Source organism: Tamandua tetradactyla, chromosome 8 (genome assembly GCF_023851605.1).
Source record: "Tamandua tetradactyla isolate mTamTet1 chromosome 8, mTamTet1.pri, whole genome shotgun sequence".
In the NCBI taxonomy this organism is placed as follows: Eukaryota; Metazoa; Chordata; class Mammalia; order Pilosa; family Myrmecophagidae; genus Tamandua; species Tamandua tetradactyla.
Window position 1 is genome coordinate 93,752,425 of NC_135334.1, and position 18,503 is coordinate 93,770,927.

The 18,503-nt window shown below is 41.5% G+C and overlaps 2 protein-coding genes across 5 annotated transcripts in view; one reads left to right on the plus strand and one right to left on the minus strand.

Annotated features, from left to right (window-relative positions):
- The window catches only part of SAA1 (serum amyloid A1), a 44,091-nt gene that overhangs the window by 7,271 nt on the left and 18,317 nt on the right, over positions 1-18,503 (plus strand). The gene's annotated exons all lie outside the window — the stretch shown is intronic.
- Positions 1,775-5,952, minus strand: LOC143643684 (serum amyloid A protein-like). Of its 2 annotated transcripts, none has more exons than XM_077112267.1 (4): positions 5,835-5,952; positions 5,290-5,384; positions 2,534-2,672; positions 1,775-2,039 (listed from the first exon to the last, which is right to left on the minus strand). In XM_077112267.1, the coding sequence occupies exons 2-4, from the start codon at positions 5,378-5,380 to the stop codon at positions 1,877-1,879; spliced, it is 393 nt and encodes a 130-aa protein (XP_076968382.1). In that variant the 5' UTR covers positions 5,381-5,384; positions 5,835-5,952; the 3' UTR covers positions 1,775-1,876. The 2 variants fall into 2 exon arrangements, with proteins under 2 accessions (XP_076968382.1, XP_076968381.1); XM_077112266.1 differs by having other exon boundaries at positions 5,819-5,950.

The following is an 18,503-nucleotide window of genomic DNA, read 5'->3' on the forward strand; positions in this document are numbered from 1 at the left end:
AGGGATTACTGTACTGTCTGGGGTGGTTGATCCTGACAATCAAGGGGAATAGTATTACAACTACACAATGGAGGTAAAGAAGAGTTTTGCTGGAATGCAGGAGATCCTCTAGGGTGTCTTTTAGTGATGCCATGCCCTGTGAAATGGAAGTCATTGGAAAATGGAAAGTCAGTGGAAAACTGCAACAATCCAATCCGACCAGGACAACCAATGGCCCAGAAACTTCAGGAATAAAGGTTTGGGTCACCCTACCAGGCAAAGGAGCATGTCCAGCTGAAATGCTTGCTGAGGGTAAAGGGAACATGGAATGGGTAGCGGAAGAAGGTAGTGGTAAATAGAAACTATGACTACATGACCAGTTACAAAAATGAGGACTATAACAATATGAATATTCCTTCCTTGTTTTGTTAAGATCATGTTTGTATTTGAACATTTTTTTTCTTTGCTATCTTATCTCCGTATCATATGACTTAAGTTGGACTGTACTGTCATAATATTTAAGTTACAGAATATCAAGTTTAAGTGTGAATGTTACCCAAGGGCTTGCACCCTATTCGGGAGAGATTTAGTGCATTTCTGTTTATACTCAGGAGAATTGAGTAATGTTATGCAAAAAAAAGTCTGTTATTCTGGTCTATTTAAAGATTAACTATAGTTTAAGGTGATGTGTATAACTGCCAAGTTGACAAGAGATGGATTTTTATGGTTGGGTTCATGTTCCAACTTGGCAGGTAATGGTGCCCAGTTGTCTGGTCAAGCAAGTACTGGCCTAACCATTACTGCTAGGACATTTTGTGGTTGGTTAGGAAGCCAGATGGCTGGTTTATTAAATCATCAGCACATTGAGTACATCTGTGGCTGATTACATCTGCAGATTACTAAGGGAAGTGCCTTCTGCAATGAGTGACATTAAGTCTAATCAGTTGCAGGCTTTATAGACAAAGTCAGAAGAGAGAATCTCCCTCTTTGCTTCAACCAGACAACCTCTCCTGAGGAAGACCTTCATCGGAGTTGCCAGTGCATGGACTGCCCTACGGATATGGACTCACACATCCTCATGGTTGCATGAGACACCTTTATAAAATCTCATATTTATAGTTATCTCCTGTTGGTTCTATTTCCTTAGATAACCATAATAAAAGGGGTAATTTTGGATGTGTTACTTGGAAATGAACAGAAGATCAAGATGGAACTCATTGGAATAGGATTCTATGATCCAATTGTCCCATGTTTGTGTTCGCTGCCACCAGAGACCTAAAACACCAAGGGGACTAAGAACCTGGGGCAGAAAAAGTGATGGGACACAGTTGACAAAAGGTGAGGAGGCCTTGACAACGAAGGGCCTGGAAATGACAACAATGTAACCAGAAAAGCTGAGGCCCAGAGAAAACAAGGGGAGCATGAAATGGATCTGATTCAGGGACAGTTTAGTACAGGGTATCTGCCCTGTTTGATTTCACCCTTCTTCGAAATTTAAGACTGAGAGATGTGCTTCTGACATCATTCCATCAAATACATGTGGCCATTTAAGAGCCCAGCAACAAATTGATGTTTTGTCCACTTTCAGGGACACTCATGACAAAAGTACACAATTGTTCAGAAGCCTCCGCAAAACTAAAAGAATCTGACCTCATGGGCTCAGGTCACCTGAGAGCCCTCTGGGGCATAAGCACACAGGCACAGGGTCATCCTTCAGGTGGATATTCATTGATCACCCCTTGGATCCAAACCTTAGTAAAGAATAACACGTGTTTCATTCCAATTTTTAGCAACAAATTCAATTTCTTAAGCATTTATTTGACACCTGCAATATACTCTTAGTAGCACCTGCAGACATAGAACTTCATAAGTCTGTGTTCTTGTCCTCAGAGGAAGCTCAGTACTTCCTAGGAAGACCAGCAGGTCGGAAGCGATTGGGGTCTTTGCCACTCCGGCCCCATTCATTGGCAGCCTGGTCAGCCCTTGAGTCCTCTGCTCCGTGGCCGCTGCTTCCATACTTAAACAAGTCTGTGAATCTCTGAGAAGCCTCCCTGGCATTGCTGGAATTAAGGAAGGCAGGTAGGAGATTAATCACCAGGCTGACTGCAACAGCCCCCTCCTCCACAATCCTCTGATGTTTCCAAGGGATGACCTTGAAATAAGCCAAGGAAAGCCAGTCCTCAAGGAAGGAGGTGTTAACATCCTCAACTGCCTGGACAGAGGCCCACTCAGTCCAGGCTGAGGCCCACTCAGTCCAGGCTGATTGCCCTTAGGCTGGCTGAACAGCACACTGCAACCCAGAGAGGGAGGCTGCAATCACTACTTGGCCCTCCCTTCTCTGTTGGGAGAGAGTTCACACATCTTCACTAGACGTGCTCTGGCTCTGCTGGCCACCTAAACTGGCTGCTGAACACCAAGGGGGAGTGTGGGCAGGATGGGCATGAACTTGAGGGGCCGTGATCCCTTCAGAAACGTCTCCCGTGTTTGCCCATCCTGACTCTTCAAGACAGCAAAGTTCTCACCCCGCCCTGGAATCCCCAGGAATCTGCATCACCTGATCACTTTAGCAGCCCAGGCGCCCCCAGGTCCCCTCCGTGCAGCATCATAGTTTCCCCGAGCGTGGAAGTATTTGTCTGCACCTATGTAGTTGGCATCTCTCATGTCACGGTAGGCTCTCCACATGTCTCTAGCCCCTGGAAAGAAAGAAAATGGCAAAGGGATTTCAGGTGAGTACAAAGACTCTGAGAGCACCATAGAGAGAAATCAAGGAATGAAAAATCTTCCCTGACTTCAAGATTTCAGCCAGTGGCCATAGCACCCTGGGAAAGGTTGAGAAGAACATTCCTTAAACCTGGTTGGCTTTGCCAAGTAATCATAATGACAGCCATTTAGGTGGGGTCAACTGATTAGATTTGGCTGTTTGTCACTGTGGCACCATGGGCTGCATCATATTTATGGCTCTATGTGATATGTTTGAGGAATAGAAGGGAAATGTCATTTTAGAACAGGATTTCTCAACTCTGGCACAATTGAAATATTGGGATGGGTGGGTAATTCTTCGTTGTGGGGGCTGTGTGTGCCTTATAGGATGTTTAGAAGCATCCCTGGCCTCTACCCAATTAGATGCCAGAGGCCCTTCCCCCCTGGTTGTGGCAGCTAAACATACTTCCAGACATCACCAACCTCCCTGGCTGAGACCACCTTTACAGATGAAACTACATATGATCATGAAAGGCAGATTCTGAGAAAGACTCTAAACACGAGCTCTCATGACCCGACACTTTAAAGAAACATATTCTTGCAATCCTAGGGCAATAATCATGACTTGAGTCCCTCTGACTGTTAGGGGTATAAATGCCATCCTAACACTTTCCAAATACCCTGTAGTGATGATGTGAGTTGCTTGAGGAAGCACCATAGCACTGGTTCTCAGCTTCGTGTGCATATCACAATCACCTGGGGAGATATGTAAAGCCCTGATACCCAGGTCCCATCCCAGGACAATCACATGAGACTCCTGGGGTGGTCCCAGGCATCAGTAATCTTTAATGCTATCCCAGTCATTCCAATGTGTAGGCGAGGTTGATAACCACTGTGGTTAGGAAGTGGCTAATTAGACCAGGCTACCTGGCAAGAGCTTTTGCATCCTGCTCAGCTGGGTTTAAGTGTCTACTCCGCCACCTCTAACCTGGCAGAAGGATGTGTACAACAGACTCAACTGCCCTAAGCTTCAGTTTTTTCACCTTCTAATAGGGAGAAAGATGCCTACCTCACCTAGTTATTCATTTTTTATTTGTTTTTCCTTTTTTTATTAATTAAAAAGAATTAACAAACAAAACATTAAGATATCATTCCATTCTACATATACAATCAGTAATTCTTAATATCATCACATAGTTGCATATTCATCATTTCTTAGTACATATGCATCGATTTAGAAAAAGAAATAGCAAGACAACAGAAAAAGAAACAAAACGATAATAGAGAAAAAAAGATTATACATACCATACCTCTTACCCCTTGCTTTCATTTACCACTAGGATTTCAAACTAAATTTAACATTTGTTCCCCCTATTATTTATTTTTGTTCCATATGTTCTACTCTTCTGTTGATATAGTAGCTAAAAGGAGCATCAGACACAAGGTTTTCACATTCACAGAGTCTCATTGTGAAAGCTATATCATTGTTCAATCATCATCAAGAAACATGGCTACTGGAACACAGCTCTGCATTTTCAGGCAATTCCCTCCAGCCTCTCCACTACATCTTGAGCAACAAGGTGATATCTACTTAATGCATAAGAATAACCTCCAGGATAACCTCTCAACTCTGTTTGGAATCTCTCAGCCATTGAGACTTAGTCTCATTTCACTCTTCCCCCTTTTGGTCGAGAAGGTTCTCTCAATCCCTTGCTGTTAATTCTCAGCTCATTCTAGGGTTTTTCTCAGTCCCTTGATGCTGAGTTTCAGCTCATTCCAGGATCTCTGTCCCACGTTGCCAGGAGGATCCACACCCCTGGGAGTCATGCCCCACGCAGAGGGGGAGGGTGCTCACCTAGTTATTCTTAAGTTAAAGTAGCATGGCTAACTGATCTGATTTGCTCAGAACTGTCCCAATTTAGCACCAAGAGTAGCATTTCATGGGAAACTCTCAGACCCAGGCAAATAGAGACGCTTGGTCATCCTAAATTGAAAGAATGTGGTCAGCTTCTAGCGGAAGTTTGATTCCCATTAATTCCCTCATGTTTCTTTGTTTGTTTTGCTTTTTAGTTAAAAGACTGCAAAAAGTAGGAAATAGAAGAAACCATTTAAAGACTCACTGACTACAGGATAAGTCAGGAAGATCTAGGATGATGGTCTCTAAATTCTCCAACTAAGAAATTAATGGGGGAAGGATGGTAGAAAAGAAGGAAGGAAAAAAGGAAAGAAAGAAGGAAAGAAAGAAAGATGGAAGGAAGGAAGGAAAGAGGGTGGAAAGGAGGGAAGGAAACTCTTCCTGGATTGCTTTACTTTATGATTTTATTCTGTAGGAAAGTTTGTGTCAGGTTCAGGCTTCATTTAGAGTCTTCCACTCAAACAAGTCTTTCAGATGGGAATGATGTCCTACAAGTAAATGATTGATTTAAACCCTACGGGTGCCAATATAGCTAATGAAGAATTCCCAAACATCTACACATTTTATGACACAGAGCAGCACAACCCAAGTTTACTCCACATCTGAACCCACCTGAGCAGGATGCAAAACTCTTGCCAGGGTGCTCACGACAAATCCTGGCGGCATTTGTCCCCACCACCCTCCAGCAGCCTTACCTTGACCAGCTTCCTTGATGAATGACAACCAGCCTTGGCTGCTGACTGCCAGCACCAAGGAGCAGAACAGGAGGCCTGTGAGAAGCTTCATTGTGCTGAAATCAAAGGAGAGGGTCAGGGACACGCAGAGAAGACTGACACATCCCCGATGGAATTGGTCTTCTAAAGAGACCAGGTGGTTTTTCTTCCATTTGTTCTCATTAGAATCTTGTTAACTAATTCAGGGAATGTGGCGGCAGGACCTCAGGCAAAGCCACAACCCTCAATCCTGAACCCATCAGCCTGGAAGCCCGGGACTGTGTGAGGGGATGTCGCGGTACCACCACTTGGAGGAAGAGGAGGGTCACGACCCACTCGTCACTCTCTAGAGCAGCCAATCACTAACCAAAAACCATTTACCATGTGCTCACACTGCCCAGCACAGAGGTCATGCAGAATAAATACAAAATAGAATAATTACTTTAAGAAAGAAATTTCAATCTTGTTGGGAAAGCAAAAGCAGAGTGAGTTTTAGTCTTTAATCACTCACCTGAGTGGCTTCTCACCTGATTTCTGGAGGTAGCAGAGCTGCTGGTGCCTGCCTGCCAGGGAGAGGTGGTTGGTATTTATAGGGATCTTCCTTCCTGGGGCCCTGGGGAGAGGTGAAATCAGACGTGGGCCTGGGTAATGTGCTTCCCGGTCATTTCCCCTACAGAACGGTGAAAAAAAAATTACTGGGAGCAGGGGTTTTCTTCATCCACAGGTAATTTTCCCAAATTGCATAACCCTTGGACACAGGACAGGTCTACACGGCCTTGGCAGCCATCCGGTCCTGAGAAAGGCCGGTCAGAGTCAGTGGTGCTGAGGACTGAGCAAACCTGGGCTCTGGAGAGGAGGGATGCAGAGCCCACAGGGAGAGCCCCAGTGCTGCTGGAAGGCGAGGAGTTAGAGGATGGCTCCATCCCCCAGCACCTTACTTTACCATTCATGTCCTCAGGGTGGTCCCTGCTGGCCCCACAGCTGACGGGTTAGCAATTAAGTCCCTCTAAGCTCATGGCTAAAGCCCAGGAACCTCAAAACTGACAATTGGAGCCCATCAAACCTCACCCATGCCCTGTGATGCCCCCTTCAGCACTCCTTCTGGATGTACTGCGCTCCCAGTGGGTGAAAACTTCTGCTCAGGTGACCTAGCCAATTAGGAAATGGATCATCTAAGCTGCTTCCTGAGAAGGGGGCTGATTTTCTCCCCTAACCAAATCCCGGAGACACCACATAGTGAGAGGAAAGTTTTTGGGTGTAAGGACCTAAAGTGTGACTCCAGGAACCTCTAAGAACACAGGAGGTACAATGTGTTGTGGGGCAATGGGCAGCCCAGCTGGGGAAGCACCCAGTTTGCAGCCCGGAGACAGGTGGGGAAGCTCTTGGTCTGCAGCATTACCTGGGAGGAGGTGGGGGGTGGGGGGGTGGACCACTTTCTGGGCCCTTGTCCTGTGAGAAGAAAGATGGGCAGGGTCAGCCCAGCTCTGCAGGGCTGGTGGAGGATGAGGGTCGTACTGGGAGGAGCTGGGGTGGTACCAGAGCCCAGCAGGGGTGAGACCAGGACTAGAGCAGAGGCCATTGGACCTCCCAGTCCCTGTGGGTTTCTTCCTCTTCCTTCCATCTTCACATGCTAACGGTTAAGTATTTACAACAACCTGAGACAACTGCTGGGAAAGGGGCAGAGCTGTCAAGAGGTAAAGGGAGGTAGCTGAGGGCCAAAGGATCTGGGAGCAGCAGACAAGTGACTCCGGGACAGCGATGCTGTCGGCTCTGTCCCCTTCCACATAGACACTAACTCCCACCACCGCAAAGCCATTAGGGGAGGTCCATGCTAGCCCCGGAAACACACACACACACTCACCTACATTCTGTGCAGGAGAGCTGGCTTCCCCAGGGAGAAGGCTTTGCTTGGGAAAATGACCAGACAAGTAGCTCAGGCATTTCAAAATGACAAAAACTGAAGAAATAATAGTAGCTCATCTATATTAAAGGCTTAGAGAGATAGAAAGAAAAGTTATTAAGCATAATAAATATTCTCAAAAGGGTAAAGCCATATGTAGGAGCAACTACCAGTTTTTAAGATGAACCAAATGGAAATAAAGACAAATATAATAATGATATAAACACCTTATAAGAGGGACAAATAGTAGAATCAATGCAACTGAAGGAGAAATTAGTAAGCTGGCAGAACAGTTCCAAGAACTTTCCCAAGAGCCATCAAGAAGAATTGGGGATGGAATTTATAGCAGTAGAATTATCATTATAAGTATAATAGAAATCTATAAGAGAAAAATAGAAACAAATAGAAGTAGTTGAAGAATTCATGACTTAGAAAGAAATTAATATATGCTAATTAATTTCATAACCTAGATAAAATAAATATATATCTAGGAAGATACCAATTCCAAAGTAGACACAAGAAGAAGTGGAAAACTTAAACAGAACAATGTGCAATAATAAATCGAAATGATAAATGAAGAATATCCCCTCAAACTACCCCAAAATGTAGATTGTTTTAAACTACCCAAATCTATATATGTTATTTCATAAAACCTAAAAAAGGAGAATAGTTGCCTAATTTATTTTATGAGGTTAGAGCAACCCTGATTCAACAACTGAATGTAAAAATATGCGTATGTATATAGACTTACTTTACTTGCAAACGCAAGTTTTAAATTTTCATGAATTAAAAATTGATATTAGCTCATTGCTTTTCAAACTGTAATCCCTACAGATCACCTGGCGTTCATTGTTAAAATGAAAATTCTGTTAGTAGGTCTGGATAAAACCTTAGCCTCTGCATTTCTTGCAGGCTCCCAGGTGATATTGTTGTTGCTGGATCACTTTGAATAACGAAGAACTTAATGTTTCCAGTGGGATATAGTTGTCAATTAAAAAAAAATAAGAGCAAATTGGGGAACTCAGCATCCCACATAGTAGGACACTCTACTAAGCACTAGTATGGCTGGCAAAGGCATGGAAAAATAGACGTTCCATTTATTCACTAATTGTTCTTTCACTATTGATTTGTGGTTATAGAAGCAATTATATTAAGTACTACCTTATAATCATGTATTCTGTCCAATTGATTTAGGAGAATATATCCATGTCTTAGGGCTGGGGGAAGTCTTCTTAAGGCCCCTAAAGCAATAAGCTGAAAGTATCATCAATTTGTCTACATCAAAATTAAATTTTTCTCTGAAATGAATGACACCATGATCAGAATTAAATATCTTTAGATATTTATGACTTCTAAAACTAACAAGGTATTATTATTTATAAAATTTGGAAACCTCTTGCAAATCAACAAGAAAAGAGAAGCAACCCAATGGAAAAACAGGGAAGAAACATGAATAAACAAGTCACCTTAGGGAAGCACCAATTAGAACAAAGTATTTAAAGAGATGCTCAGATTCACTACTGCCTATTAGAATGACAAAGATTAGAAAGATGGAAAATGCCAAATTTTAATCAGGATATGGAAGGATTTGCATTGCTGGTGGAAGTATAAAATGGGACAGCCATTCTGGAAAACAGCTTGTATCTCTGTATGAGTGTATATGTGTGTGTGGATATACATAATCTCCCATTTTGAATTTCAGATAAATTCTCACATAAGTCCATAACAGATTATAGACAACAATGTTTGCCATGGCTTCCTTTGGGATAACAGGGAATTAATGGCAACCCGGATGTCCATCACTATGATAAAGAAATAAAGTTGATGCAAACCATGGAATGCCATAAAGTTAGAAGTTATAAATTAGATGCACCTATAGCAGCAAAATGGATAGATCTTTGAAATGTAGTGTCAAATGAAAAAATATAAGAGTAAGAGAATTATGGTATAATACTACATAAGAAAAACATACCACACACACAAAACGCACACATAAAACAACACTACATACTTGACAAGGATACATGCATATTTAAGGAAACATGTCAAACACATTACAGTGGGTGCCTATGAGAAAGCAGGGGACTGTAGCAGCTGCTAATAATGCCCCCCTCATTATCACCTCAGCACTCAATCTTTCCACACATGCTGTCAACTTTCTACTGTGAGCATCTGTGACTCTCTGGCACGCACACTGTCTCTGAACACAGGCCCGTACTCAGCCGTGCACATGGCAGGAAGATAATGCCCTGCAGAGCATCCTTCAACCATTGAGGGATAGCAGTTGGTGGGAAAAAGCCAGCTTCCTTAATACTTAGCTGGGATAACTCTTTTATTTACCATCTCCTAGAGGTCCCCAATGGGACGATCCCCGGTTGCCCAAAGTGGGGGAACACACTCTAATTAACATATCCTTCCCTTCCCTATCTCACTTGCCCACTCTCTTCCATGTGCTTCCTGGGGTCACTTTCCAAATAAACTACTTGTCCTCAATTTTTATCTCAGATCCTTTGGAGGATCCCAAGCTAAGATAGGAAATGAGTGAATAAATGAATAAGTAAGCAGATGAAAAAAAAAAAAAAATGAGAGACTTCCTGGAAGATGGCGGCTTAGTAAGACGCGCGGATCTTAGTTTCTTCTCCAGGACACCTACTAGGGGAGTAGAAACGATACAGAAAGCGCCCAAAGCCACAACAGAGATAAAAAAAGACAGCGTACCCCATCCTGGAACGGCTGGCTGGCTGAGAGAAGCAGCTCGGGTGAGATCGCCGAGGCGCGCGGGCCTTACCGGGCGGGGTGGCAAGCGGCCGGAGTTACTCCCTTCCCCCTTCCCAGGCCGGCTGGGAGAATTGGAGAGGCGGTCCCCTGAAACAAAGACGGCTGGCGCCCACACCACGCGCAGCCCCCGGGCCAACTGAGAGAATTGGATCGGAAACCCCCAGGCCGCGGAGAACGGTGACGGGTGGGGGAGGCCCCTTCCAAACCCGTGACTCCCGGGGAACGTGCACTCTCTCGGGCGGGCCGCTGCCGCTGGTGCCCTCCCGCCATGCTTGTTGCCCAGGGCCGACTAGGAAATTTGGACGGGCTCTTTCCCTGGCTGCGGCGACCAGCAACCCTCCCTGCGTTCGGACCCCGGGCCGGCTCAAGCCGTTTCGGCTAGCGAACCCCCAGGACGGCGAGAGTTTTCCAAAGTTTAAGGTCCCACAGCACCTTTTACTGGTGGGACCCGCAGACAAACGTGTGCCACGAGCGCCACCTACTGGGCAGGATAAGAAAAACAGAACCCAGAGATTTCACAGAAAAATATTACAACCTTGCTGGGTCCAACACCAAGAGAAATCTGAATAAATGCCCAGACGCCAGCAGCAGAAGATAACTGTCCACGCTCAAAAGATTGAGAATATGGCCCAGTCAAAGGAACAAACCAATAGCTCAAATGAGACACAAGAGCTGAGACAACTAATCCTGAATATACGAACAGAAATGGAAAACCTCTTCAAAAATGAAATCGATAAATTGAGGGAGGACATGAAGAGGACATGGGCTGAACATAAAGAAGAAATAGAAAAACTGAAAAAACAAATCGCAGAACTTATGGAAGTGAAGGATAAAGTAGCAAACATAGAAAAAATAATGGATAGCTACAATGATAGATTTAAAGAGACAGAAGATAGAATTAGTGATTTGGAGGATGGAACATCTGAATCCCAAAAAGAAACAGAAACTATCGGGAAAAGAATGGAAAAATTTGAACAGGGTATCAGGGAACTCAAGGACAACATGAACCGCACAAATATACGTGTTGTGGGTGTCCCAGAAGGAGAAGAGAAGGGAAAAGGAGGAGAAAAACTAATGGAAGAAATTTTCACTGAAAATTTCCCAACTCTTATGAAAGACCTAAAATTACAGATCCAAGAAGTGCAGCGCACCCCAAAGAGATTAGACCCAAATAGGCATTCTCCAAGACACTTACTAGTTAGAATGTCAGAGGTCAAAGAGAAAGAGAAGATCTTGAAAGCAGCAAGAGAAAAACAATCCATTACATACAAGGGAAACCCAATAAGACTTTGTGTAGATTTCTCAGCAGAAACCATGGAAGCTAGAAGACAGTGGGATGATATATTTAAAATACTAAAAGAGAAAAACTGCCAACCAAGACTCCTATATCCAGCAAAATTATCCTTCAAAAATGAGGGAGAAATTAAAACATTCTCAGACAAAAAGTCACTGAAAGAATTTGTGACCAAGAGACCAGCTCTGCAAGAAATACTAAAGGGAGCACTAGAGTCAGATACAAAAAGACAGAAGAGAGAGATATGGAAAAGAGTGTAGAAAGAAGGAAAATCAGATATGATAGATATAATACAAAAGGCAAAATGTTAGAGGAAAATATTATCCAAACAGTAATAACACTAAATGTCAATGGACTGAATTCCCCAATCAAAAGACATAGATTGGCAGAATGGATTAAAAAACAGGATCCTTCGATATGCTGTCTACAGGAAACACATCTTAGACCCAAAGATAAACATAGGATGAAAGTGAAAGGTTGGGAAAAGATATTTCATGCAAATAACAACCAGAAAAGAGCAGGAGTGGCTATACTAATATCCAACAAATTAGACTTCAAATGTAAAACAGTTAAAAGAGACAAAGAAGGACACTATATACTAATAAAAGGAACAATTAAACAAGAAGACATAACAATCATAAATATTTACGCACCGAATCAGAATGCCCCAAAATACGTGAGGAATATACTGCAAACACTGAAAAGGGAAATAGACTCATATACCATAATAGTTGGAGACTTCAACTCACCACTCTCATCAATGGACAGAACATCTAGACAGAGGATCAACAAAGAAATAGAGAATCTGAATATTACTATAAATGAACTAGACTTAATAGACATTTATAGGACATTACATCCCACAACAGCAGGATACACCTTTTTCTCAAGTGCTCATGGATCATTCTCAAAGATAGACCATATGCTGGGTCACAAAGCAAGTCTTAACAAATTTAAAAAGATTGAAATCTTACACAACACTTTCTCGGACCATAAAGGAATGATGTTGGAAATCAATAATAGGCAGAGTGCCAGAAAATTCACAAATACGTGGAGGCTCAACAACACACTCCTAAACAACGACTGGGTCAAAGAAGAAATTGCAAGAGAAATTAGCAAATACCTCGAGGCGAATGAAAATGAAAACACAACATATCAAAACTTATGGGACGCAGCAAAGGCAGTGCTAAGAGGGAAATTTATTGCTCTAAATGCCTATATCAGAAAAGAAGAAAAGGCAAAAATTCAGGAATTAACTATCCATTTGGAAGAACTGGAGAAAGAACAGCAAGCTAACCCCAAAGCAAGCAAAAGGAAAGAAATAACAAAGATTAGAGCAGAAATAAATGAAATTGAAAACATGAAAACAATAGAGAAAATCAATAAGGCCAGAAGTTGGTTCTATGAGAAAATCAATAAGATTGATGGGCCCTTAGCAAGATTGACAAAAAGAAGAAGAGAGAGGATGCAAATAAATAAGATCAGAAATGGAAGAGGAGACATAACTACTGACCTCACAGAAATAAAGGAGGTAATAACAGGATACTATGAACAACTTTACGCTAATAAATACAACAATTTAGAGGAAATGGACGGGTTCCTGGAAAGACATGAACAACCAACTTTGACTCAAGAAGACATAGATGACCTCAACAAACCAATCACAAGTAAAGAAATTGAATTAGTCATTCAAAAGCTTCCTAAAAAGAAAAGTCCAGGACCAGATGGCTTCACATGTGAATTCTACCAAACGTTCCAGAAAGAATTAGTACCAATTCTCTTCAAACTCTTCAAAAAAATCGAAGTGGAGGGAAAACTACCTAATTCATTCTATGAAACCAACATCACCCTCATACCAAAACCAGGCAAAGATATTACAAAAAAAGAAAACTACAGACCAATCTCTCTAATGAATACAGATGCAAAAATCCTCAATAAAATTCTAGCAAATCGTATCCAACAACACATTAAAAGAATTATACATCATGACCAAGTAGGATTCATCCCAGGTATGCAAGGATGGTTCAACATAAGAAAATCAATTAATGTAATACACCATATCAACAAATCAAAGCAGAAAAATCACATGATCATCTCAATTGATGCAGAGAAGGCATTCGACAAGATTCAACATCCTTTCCTGTTGAAAACACTTCAAAAGATAGGAATACAAGGGAACTTCCTTAAAATGATAGAGGGAATATATGAAAAACCCACAGCTAATATCATCCTCAATGGGGAAAAATTGAAAACTTTCCCCCTAAGATCAGGAACAAGACAAGGATGTCCACTATCACCACTATTATTCAACATTGTGTTGGAGGTTCTAGCCAGAGCAATTAGACAAGAAAAAGAAATACAAGGCATCAAAATTGGAAAGGAAGAAGTAAAACTATCACTGTTTGCAGACGATATGATACTATACGTCGAAAACCCGGAAAAATCCACAACAAAACTACTAGAGCTAATAAATGAGTACAGCAAAGTAGCAGGTTACAAGATCAACATTCAAAAATCTGTAGCATTTCTATACACTAGTAAGGAACAAGCTGAGGGGGAAATCAAGAAACGAATCCCATTCACAATTGCAACTAAAAGAATAAAATACCTAGGAATAAATTTAACTAAAGAGACAAAAAACCTATATAAAGAAAACTACAAAAAACTGCTAAAAGAAATCACAGAAGACCTAAATAGATGGAAGGGCATACCGTGTTCATGGATTGGAAGACCAATATAGTTAAGATGTCAATCCTACCTAAATTGATTTACAGATTCAATGCAATACCAATCAAAATCCCAACAACTTATTTTTCAGAAATAGAAAAACCAATAAGCAAATTTATCTGGAAGGGCAGGGTGCCCCGAATTGCTAAAAACATCTTGAGGAAAAAAAACGAAGCTGGAGGTCTCGCGCTGCCTGACTTTAAGGCATATTATGAAGCCACAGTGGTCAAAACAGCATGGTATTGGCATAAAGATAGATATATCGACCAATGGAATCGAATAGAGTGCTCAGATATAGACCCTCTCATCTATGGACATTTGATCTTTGATAAGGCAGTCAAGCCAACTCACCTGGGACAGAACAGTCTCTTCAATAAATGGTGCCTAGAGAACTGGATATCCATATGCAAAAGAATGAAAGAAGACCCATCTCTCACACCCTATACAAAAGTTAACTCAAAATGGATCAAAGATCTGAACATTAGGTCTAAGACCATAAAACAGTTAGAGGAAAATGTTGGGAGATATCTTATGGATCTTACAACTGGAGGCGGTTTTATGGACCTTAAACCTAAAGCAAGAGCACTGAAGAAGGAAATAAATAAATGGGAACTCCTCAAAATTAAACACTTTTGTGCATCAAAGAACTTCATCAAGAAAGTAGAAAGACAGCCTTCACAATGGGAGACAATATTTGGAAATGATATATCAGATAAAGGTCTAGTATCCAGAATTTATAAAGAGATTGTTCATCTCAACAACAAAAAGACAGCCAACCCAATTACAAAATGGGAAAAAGACTTGAACAGACACCTCTCAGAAGAGGAAATACGGATGGCCAAGAGGCACATGAAGAGATGCTCAATGTCCCTGGCCATTAGAGAAATGCAAATCAAAACCACAATGAGATATCATCTCACACCCACCAGAATGGCCATTATCAACAAAACAGAAAATGACAAGTGCTGGAGAGGATGCGGAGAAAGAGGCACACTTATCCACTGTTGGTGGGAATGTCAAAGGGTGCAACCACTGTGGAAGGCAGTTTGGCGGTTCCTCAAAAAGCTGAATATAGAATTGCCATACGACCCAGCAATACCATTGCTAGGTATCTACTCAAAGGACTTAAGGGCAAAGACACAAACGGACATTTGCACACCAATGTTTATAGCAGCATTATTTACAATTGCAAAGAGATGGAAACAGCCAAAATCTCCATCAACAGAAGAGTGGCTAAACAAACTGTGGTATATACATACGATGGAATATTATGCAGCTTTAAGACAAGATAAACTTATGAACCATGTAATAACATGGATGGACCTAGAGAATATTATGCTGAGTGAATCCAGCCAAAAACTAAAGGACAAATACTGTATGGTCCCACTGATGTGAACGGACATTCGAGAATAAACTTGAAATATGTCATTGGTAACAGAGTTCAGCAGGAGTTAGAAACAGGGTAAGACAATGGGTAATTGAAGCTGAAGGGATACAGACTGTGCAACAGGACTAGATACAAAAACTCAAAAATGGACAGCACAATAATACCTAATTGTAAAGTAATCATGTTAAAACACTGAATGAAGCTGCATCTGAGTTATAGGTTTTTGTTTTGTTTTGTGTTGTTTTGTTTTGATTTTACTATTATTACTTTTATTTTTTTCTCTATATTAACATTCTATATCTTTTTCGGTTATGTTGCTAGTTCTTCTAAACCAATGCAAATGTACTAAGAAATGATGATCATGCAGCTATGTGATGATGTTAAGAATTAATGATTGCATGTGTAGAATGGTATGATCTCTAAATGTTGGGTTAATTTCTTTTTTTCTGTTAATTAAAAAAAAAAAAAGAGAAGGGATAATTGGAGATGAAGGGATACAGACTGTACAACGGGACTGGATATAAAAACTCAGAAATGGACAGCACAATACTACCCAATTGTAATGCAATTATGTTAAAACACTGAATGAAGCTGCATGTGAGGTATAGGTTTTTTTTTTTTCTTTTTCTTTCTATTATTGTTTTAATTCTTATTCTGTTGTCTTTTTATTTCTTTTTCTAAATCGATGCAAATGTACTAAGAAATGATGAATATGCAACTATGTGATGTTATTAAGAATTACTGATTGTACATGTAGATTGAAATGATTTCTAATTGTTTTGTTAATTCTTTTTTTAATTAATAAAAAAAAAAAAAATAAAAAAAATAAAAAAAAAAAAAAATGACAGTGAGAAAGGCCTTGCAAAGAACAGCAATGAAAATGTATAATCTGAAAAGGTCTTATAGAACTGATACAAACTAACAACAGCAACAAAATAAAAACCAATTAAGCTTGAGTAACTTGTTACTCTTGCTCTATCTTGACTCCCTCCACCTCTGCATTTTGGCTTTGGTCTCATCCTAGCTCCTCTCATGATCATAAGGTGGCTGCTTGTGGTCACAAGTTCAATGACAGTATCCTAAAGTATAAAAATGGGTCTCTCTTCTTTCTCTTTTTAAGAATAAGGACAATTTTCCAAGAAGCCCCCCAGCAGACTTTCCCTAACAACTCAATGGCCAGAATTACTTCACATGTGCATGCTTCAACCAATAACTGTCAATGCAACCAGCTTAGACTAATCAAGACTTACTAGCTGAGGCTGGGACTGGCACTGAGCCAGCCTTACTTGTCATCCATAGCTACAAAGAATAGAGTGGGTCCTAAACACATTGAGACTTCTGTTGGGGAGGAAGAAGAAAGGTTCTAGGATGAATTTACAGCAGGCCAGTAACAGTGGTGACTACAAAGACTGACAAGAAATGGCGGTTGTCATAATAAAGAAAAATAGACAAAATCTCTTCCACCATTGCCAATGTATGGGATGTAAGAAGAGGGATAACAAAAAGCAAATAGCCTGATAACCACATCCAGAAACTTTCTGTTGAGTCTGGCCCTGCTTCGAGCGGCCAAGATGAGAATTTATTAGAGCAGATGAGTGCAAGGACAGTGTATAACTTTCAGATGACGCTGCAGAGCTACAGAAGTTCAATAATACAGTCAGCCTCTAATTGTACTTGCTTCTGGGAAGTGTGTGCTTATAATTTACCACCAGGGGACAGACTACTGTGACTCTTGTCTCAGTCTTTGGGACAAAGAACACTTCAGAGGACAGGAGAGCCAAGAGCTGTTTGCAGCAGCAATAATGTCCCAAATAAGCAACAGAGAAGTGGAGCCAGATGAACTTCAAAGATCCTCCTTACCTGAGGCTTAAATGAAACAATCTCATGTAAAGTTCTTAGCTTAATGTTTGGCAATGGAGAAGGGTATGTATTCTGTGCCATCACATAGGGAATTTAAAAATGGTGTTGAACTGCAGCGGAGGAAAGGATGATGGTTCATGAGATTGGAGAGAAAGTGAAGACCCAGTGGGCACCAGATCTCATTCTACTTGTGCTCCATGGCCCTGGGGTGACAGGACTGTTGCATGAGATGTGGATCAAGCTTAAGGGCAATAGGAATGTGAACAGTGGATGGAACAATTTTAGGAATGAAATGTCCCAGGATGGATGCAGGCAGATTACGGAGGGCTTAGAGAGTGCTACTGCTCTCCAGGTGTTAATAGTGGAGTGGTAGACCGGGGGCAAGTGTGTGTAAGAACCAAAAATAGAGGTGGCACTTGCAGTTGACTGATGAAGAGCTCTAGAGCAATGTGGAACCTATCATCAAGAGATCTCTAGATTCTTTACTACTCTGGAGAGAGAGAGAGAGAATAGACTCTATTGGCTGTGGATGGAGACTGAAGATATTTAGGTAGGAAATTAGAAGTTGGGGCCATATACAACAAGATAAGGTAAATCCAGGCAAGGATCAGTCATACACTGGTAGGAGCCTCATATTGTCCAAATTCTTTAACAGTTGAAGGATGCTTGAGCACCCTGAGAGTGCCTCAGAAGTCTTCCTATTGTTACAAGCACATCAAACAGAAGAGACAGCAAAACTTGATCATTAGAAATATGAAAAAAGAAAAAACAGCCCACACATATGATCAGTGAGCGGGGAAGTGACTTGTGTCAGCTGGCAGGAGTACTGTTGAGAGGCAGGGTGAGGTGTTGACCCTGAAGCACTAAAGAAAGGCAGAATTTGGGGCTTATAAGTCTTGTATTGGGATAGGATGGGGGTGGAGTGAAGACCTGAGCAGCTACTAAAGGTATTCTCTTCCCTGATGGCTTCCCACCTGTCTAAAGGATCCCATATTAAAGTTGGAAAAATGGGCAGTCCTGGTGGAAGTTGGGGAATAGATTTGGAACATGCTGCAGCCAGGTGGGCCACAGGTAGCCACAGGCTCAATTCTTCCTTGACTTTGAAACCTTCTTACTAGCCCCAATGCCCAGCAACTCCAGGTTTTTCCCCTCAAGTGTGCTGGGCCTGCAGATGAACATGTCTAGCGGGGCTCAAGTCATCCTTATCCTCACTTGTTCTGTGAGTGGCAACGTACCCCCAGCTTCCCTTA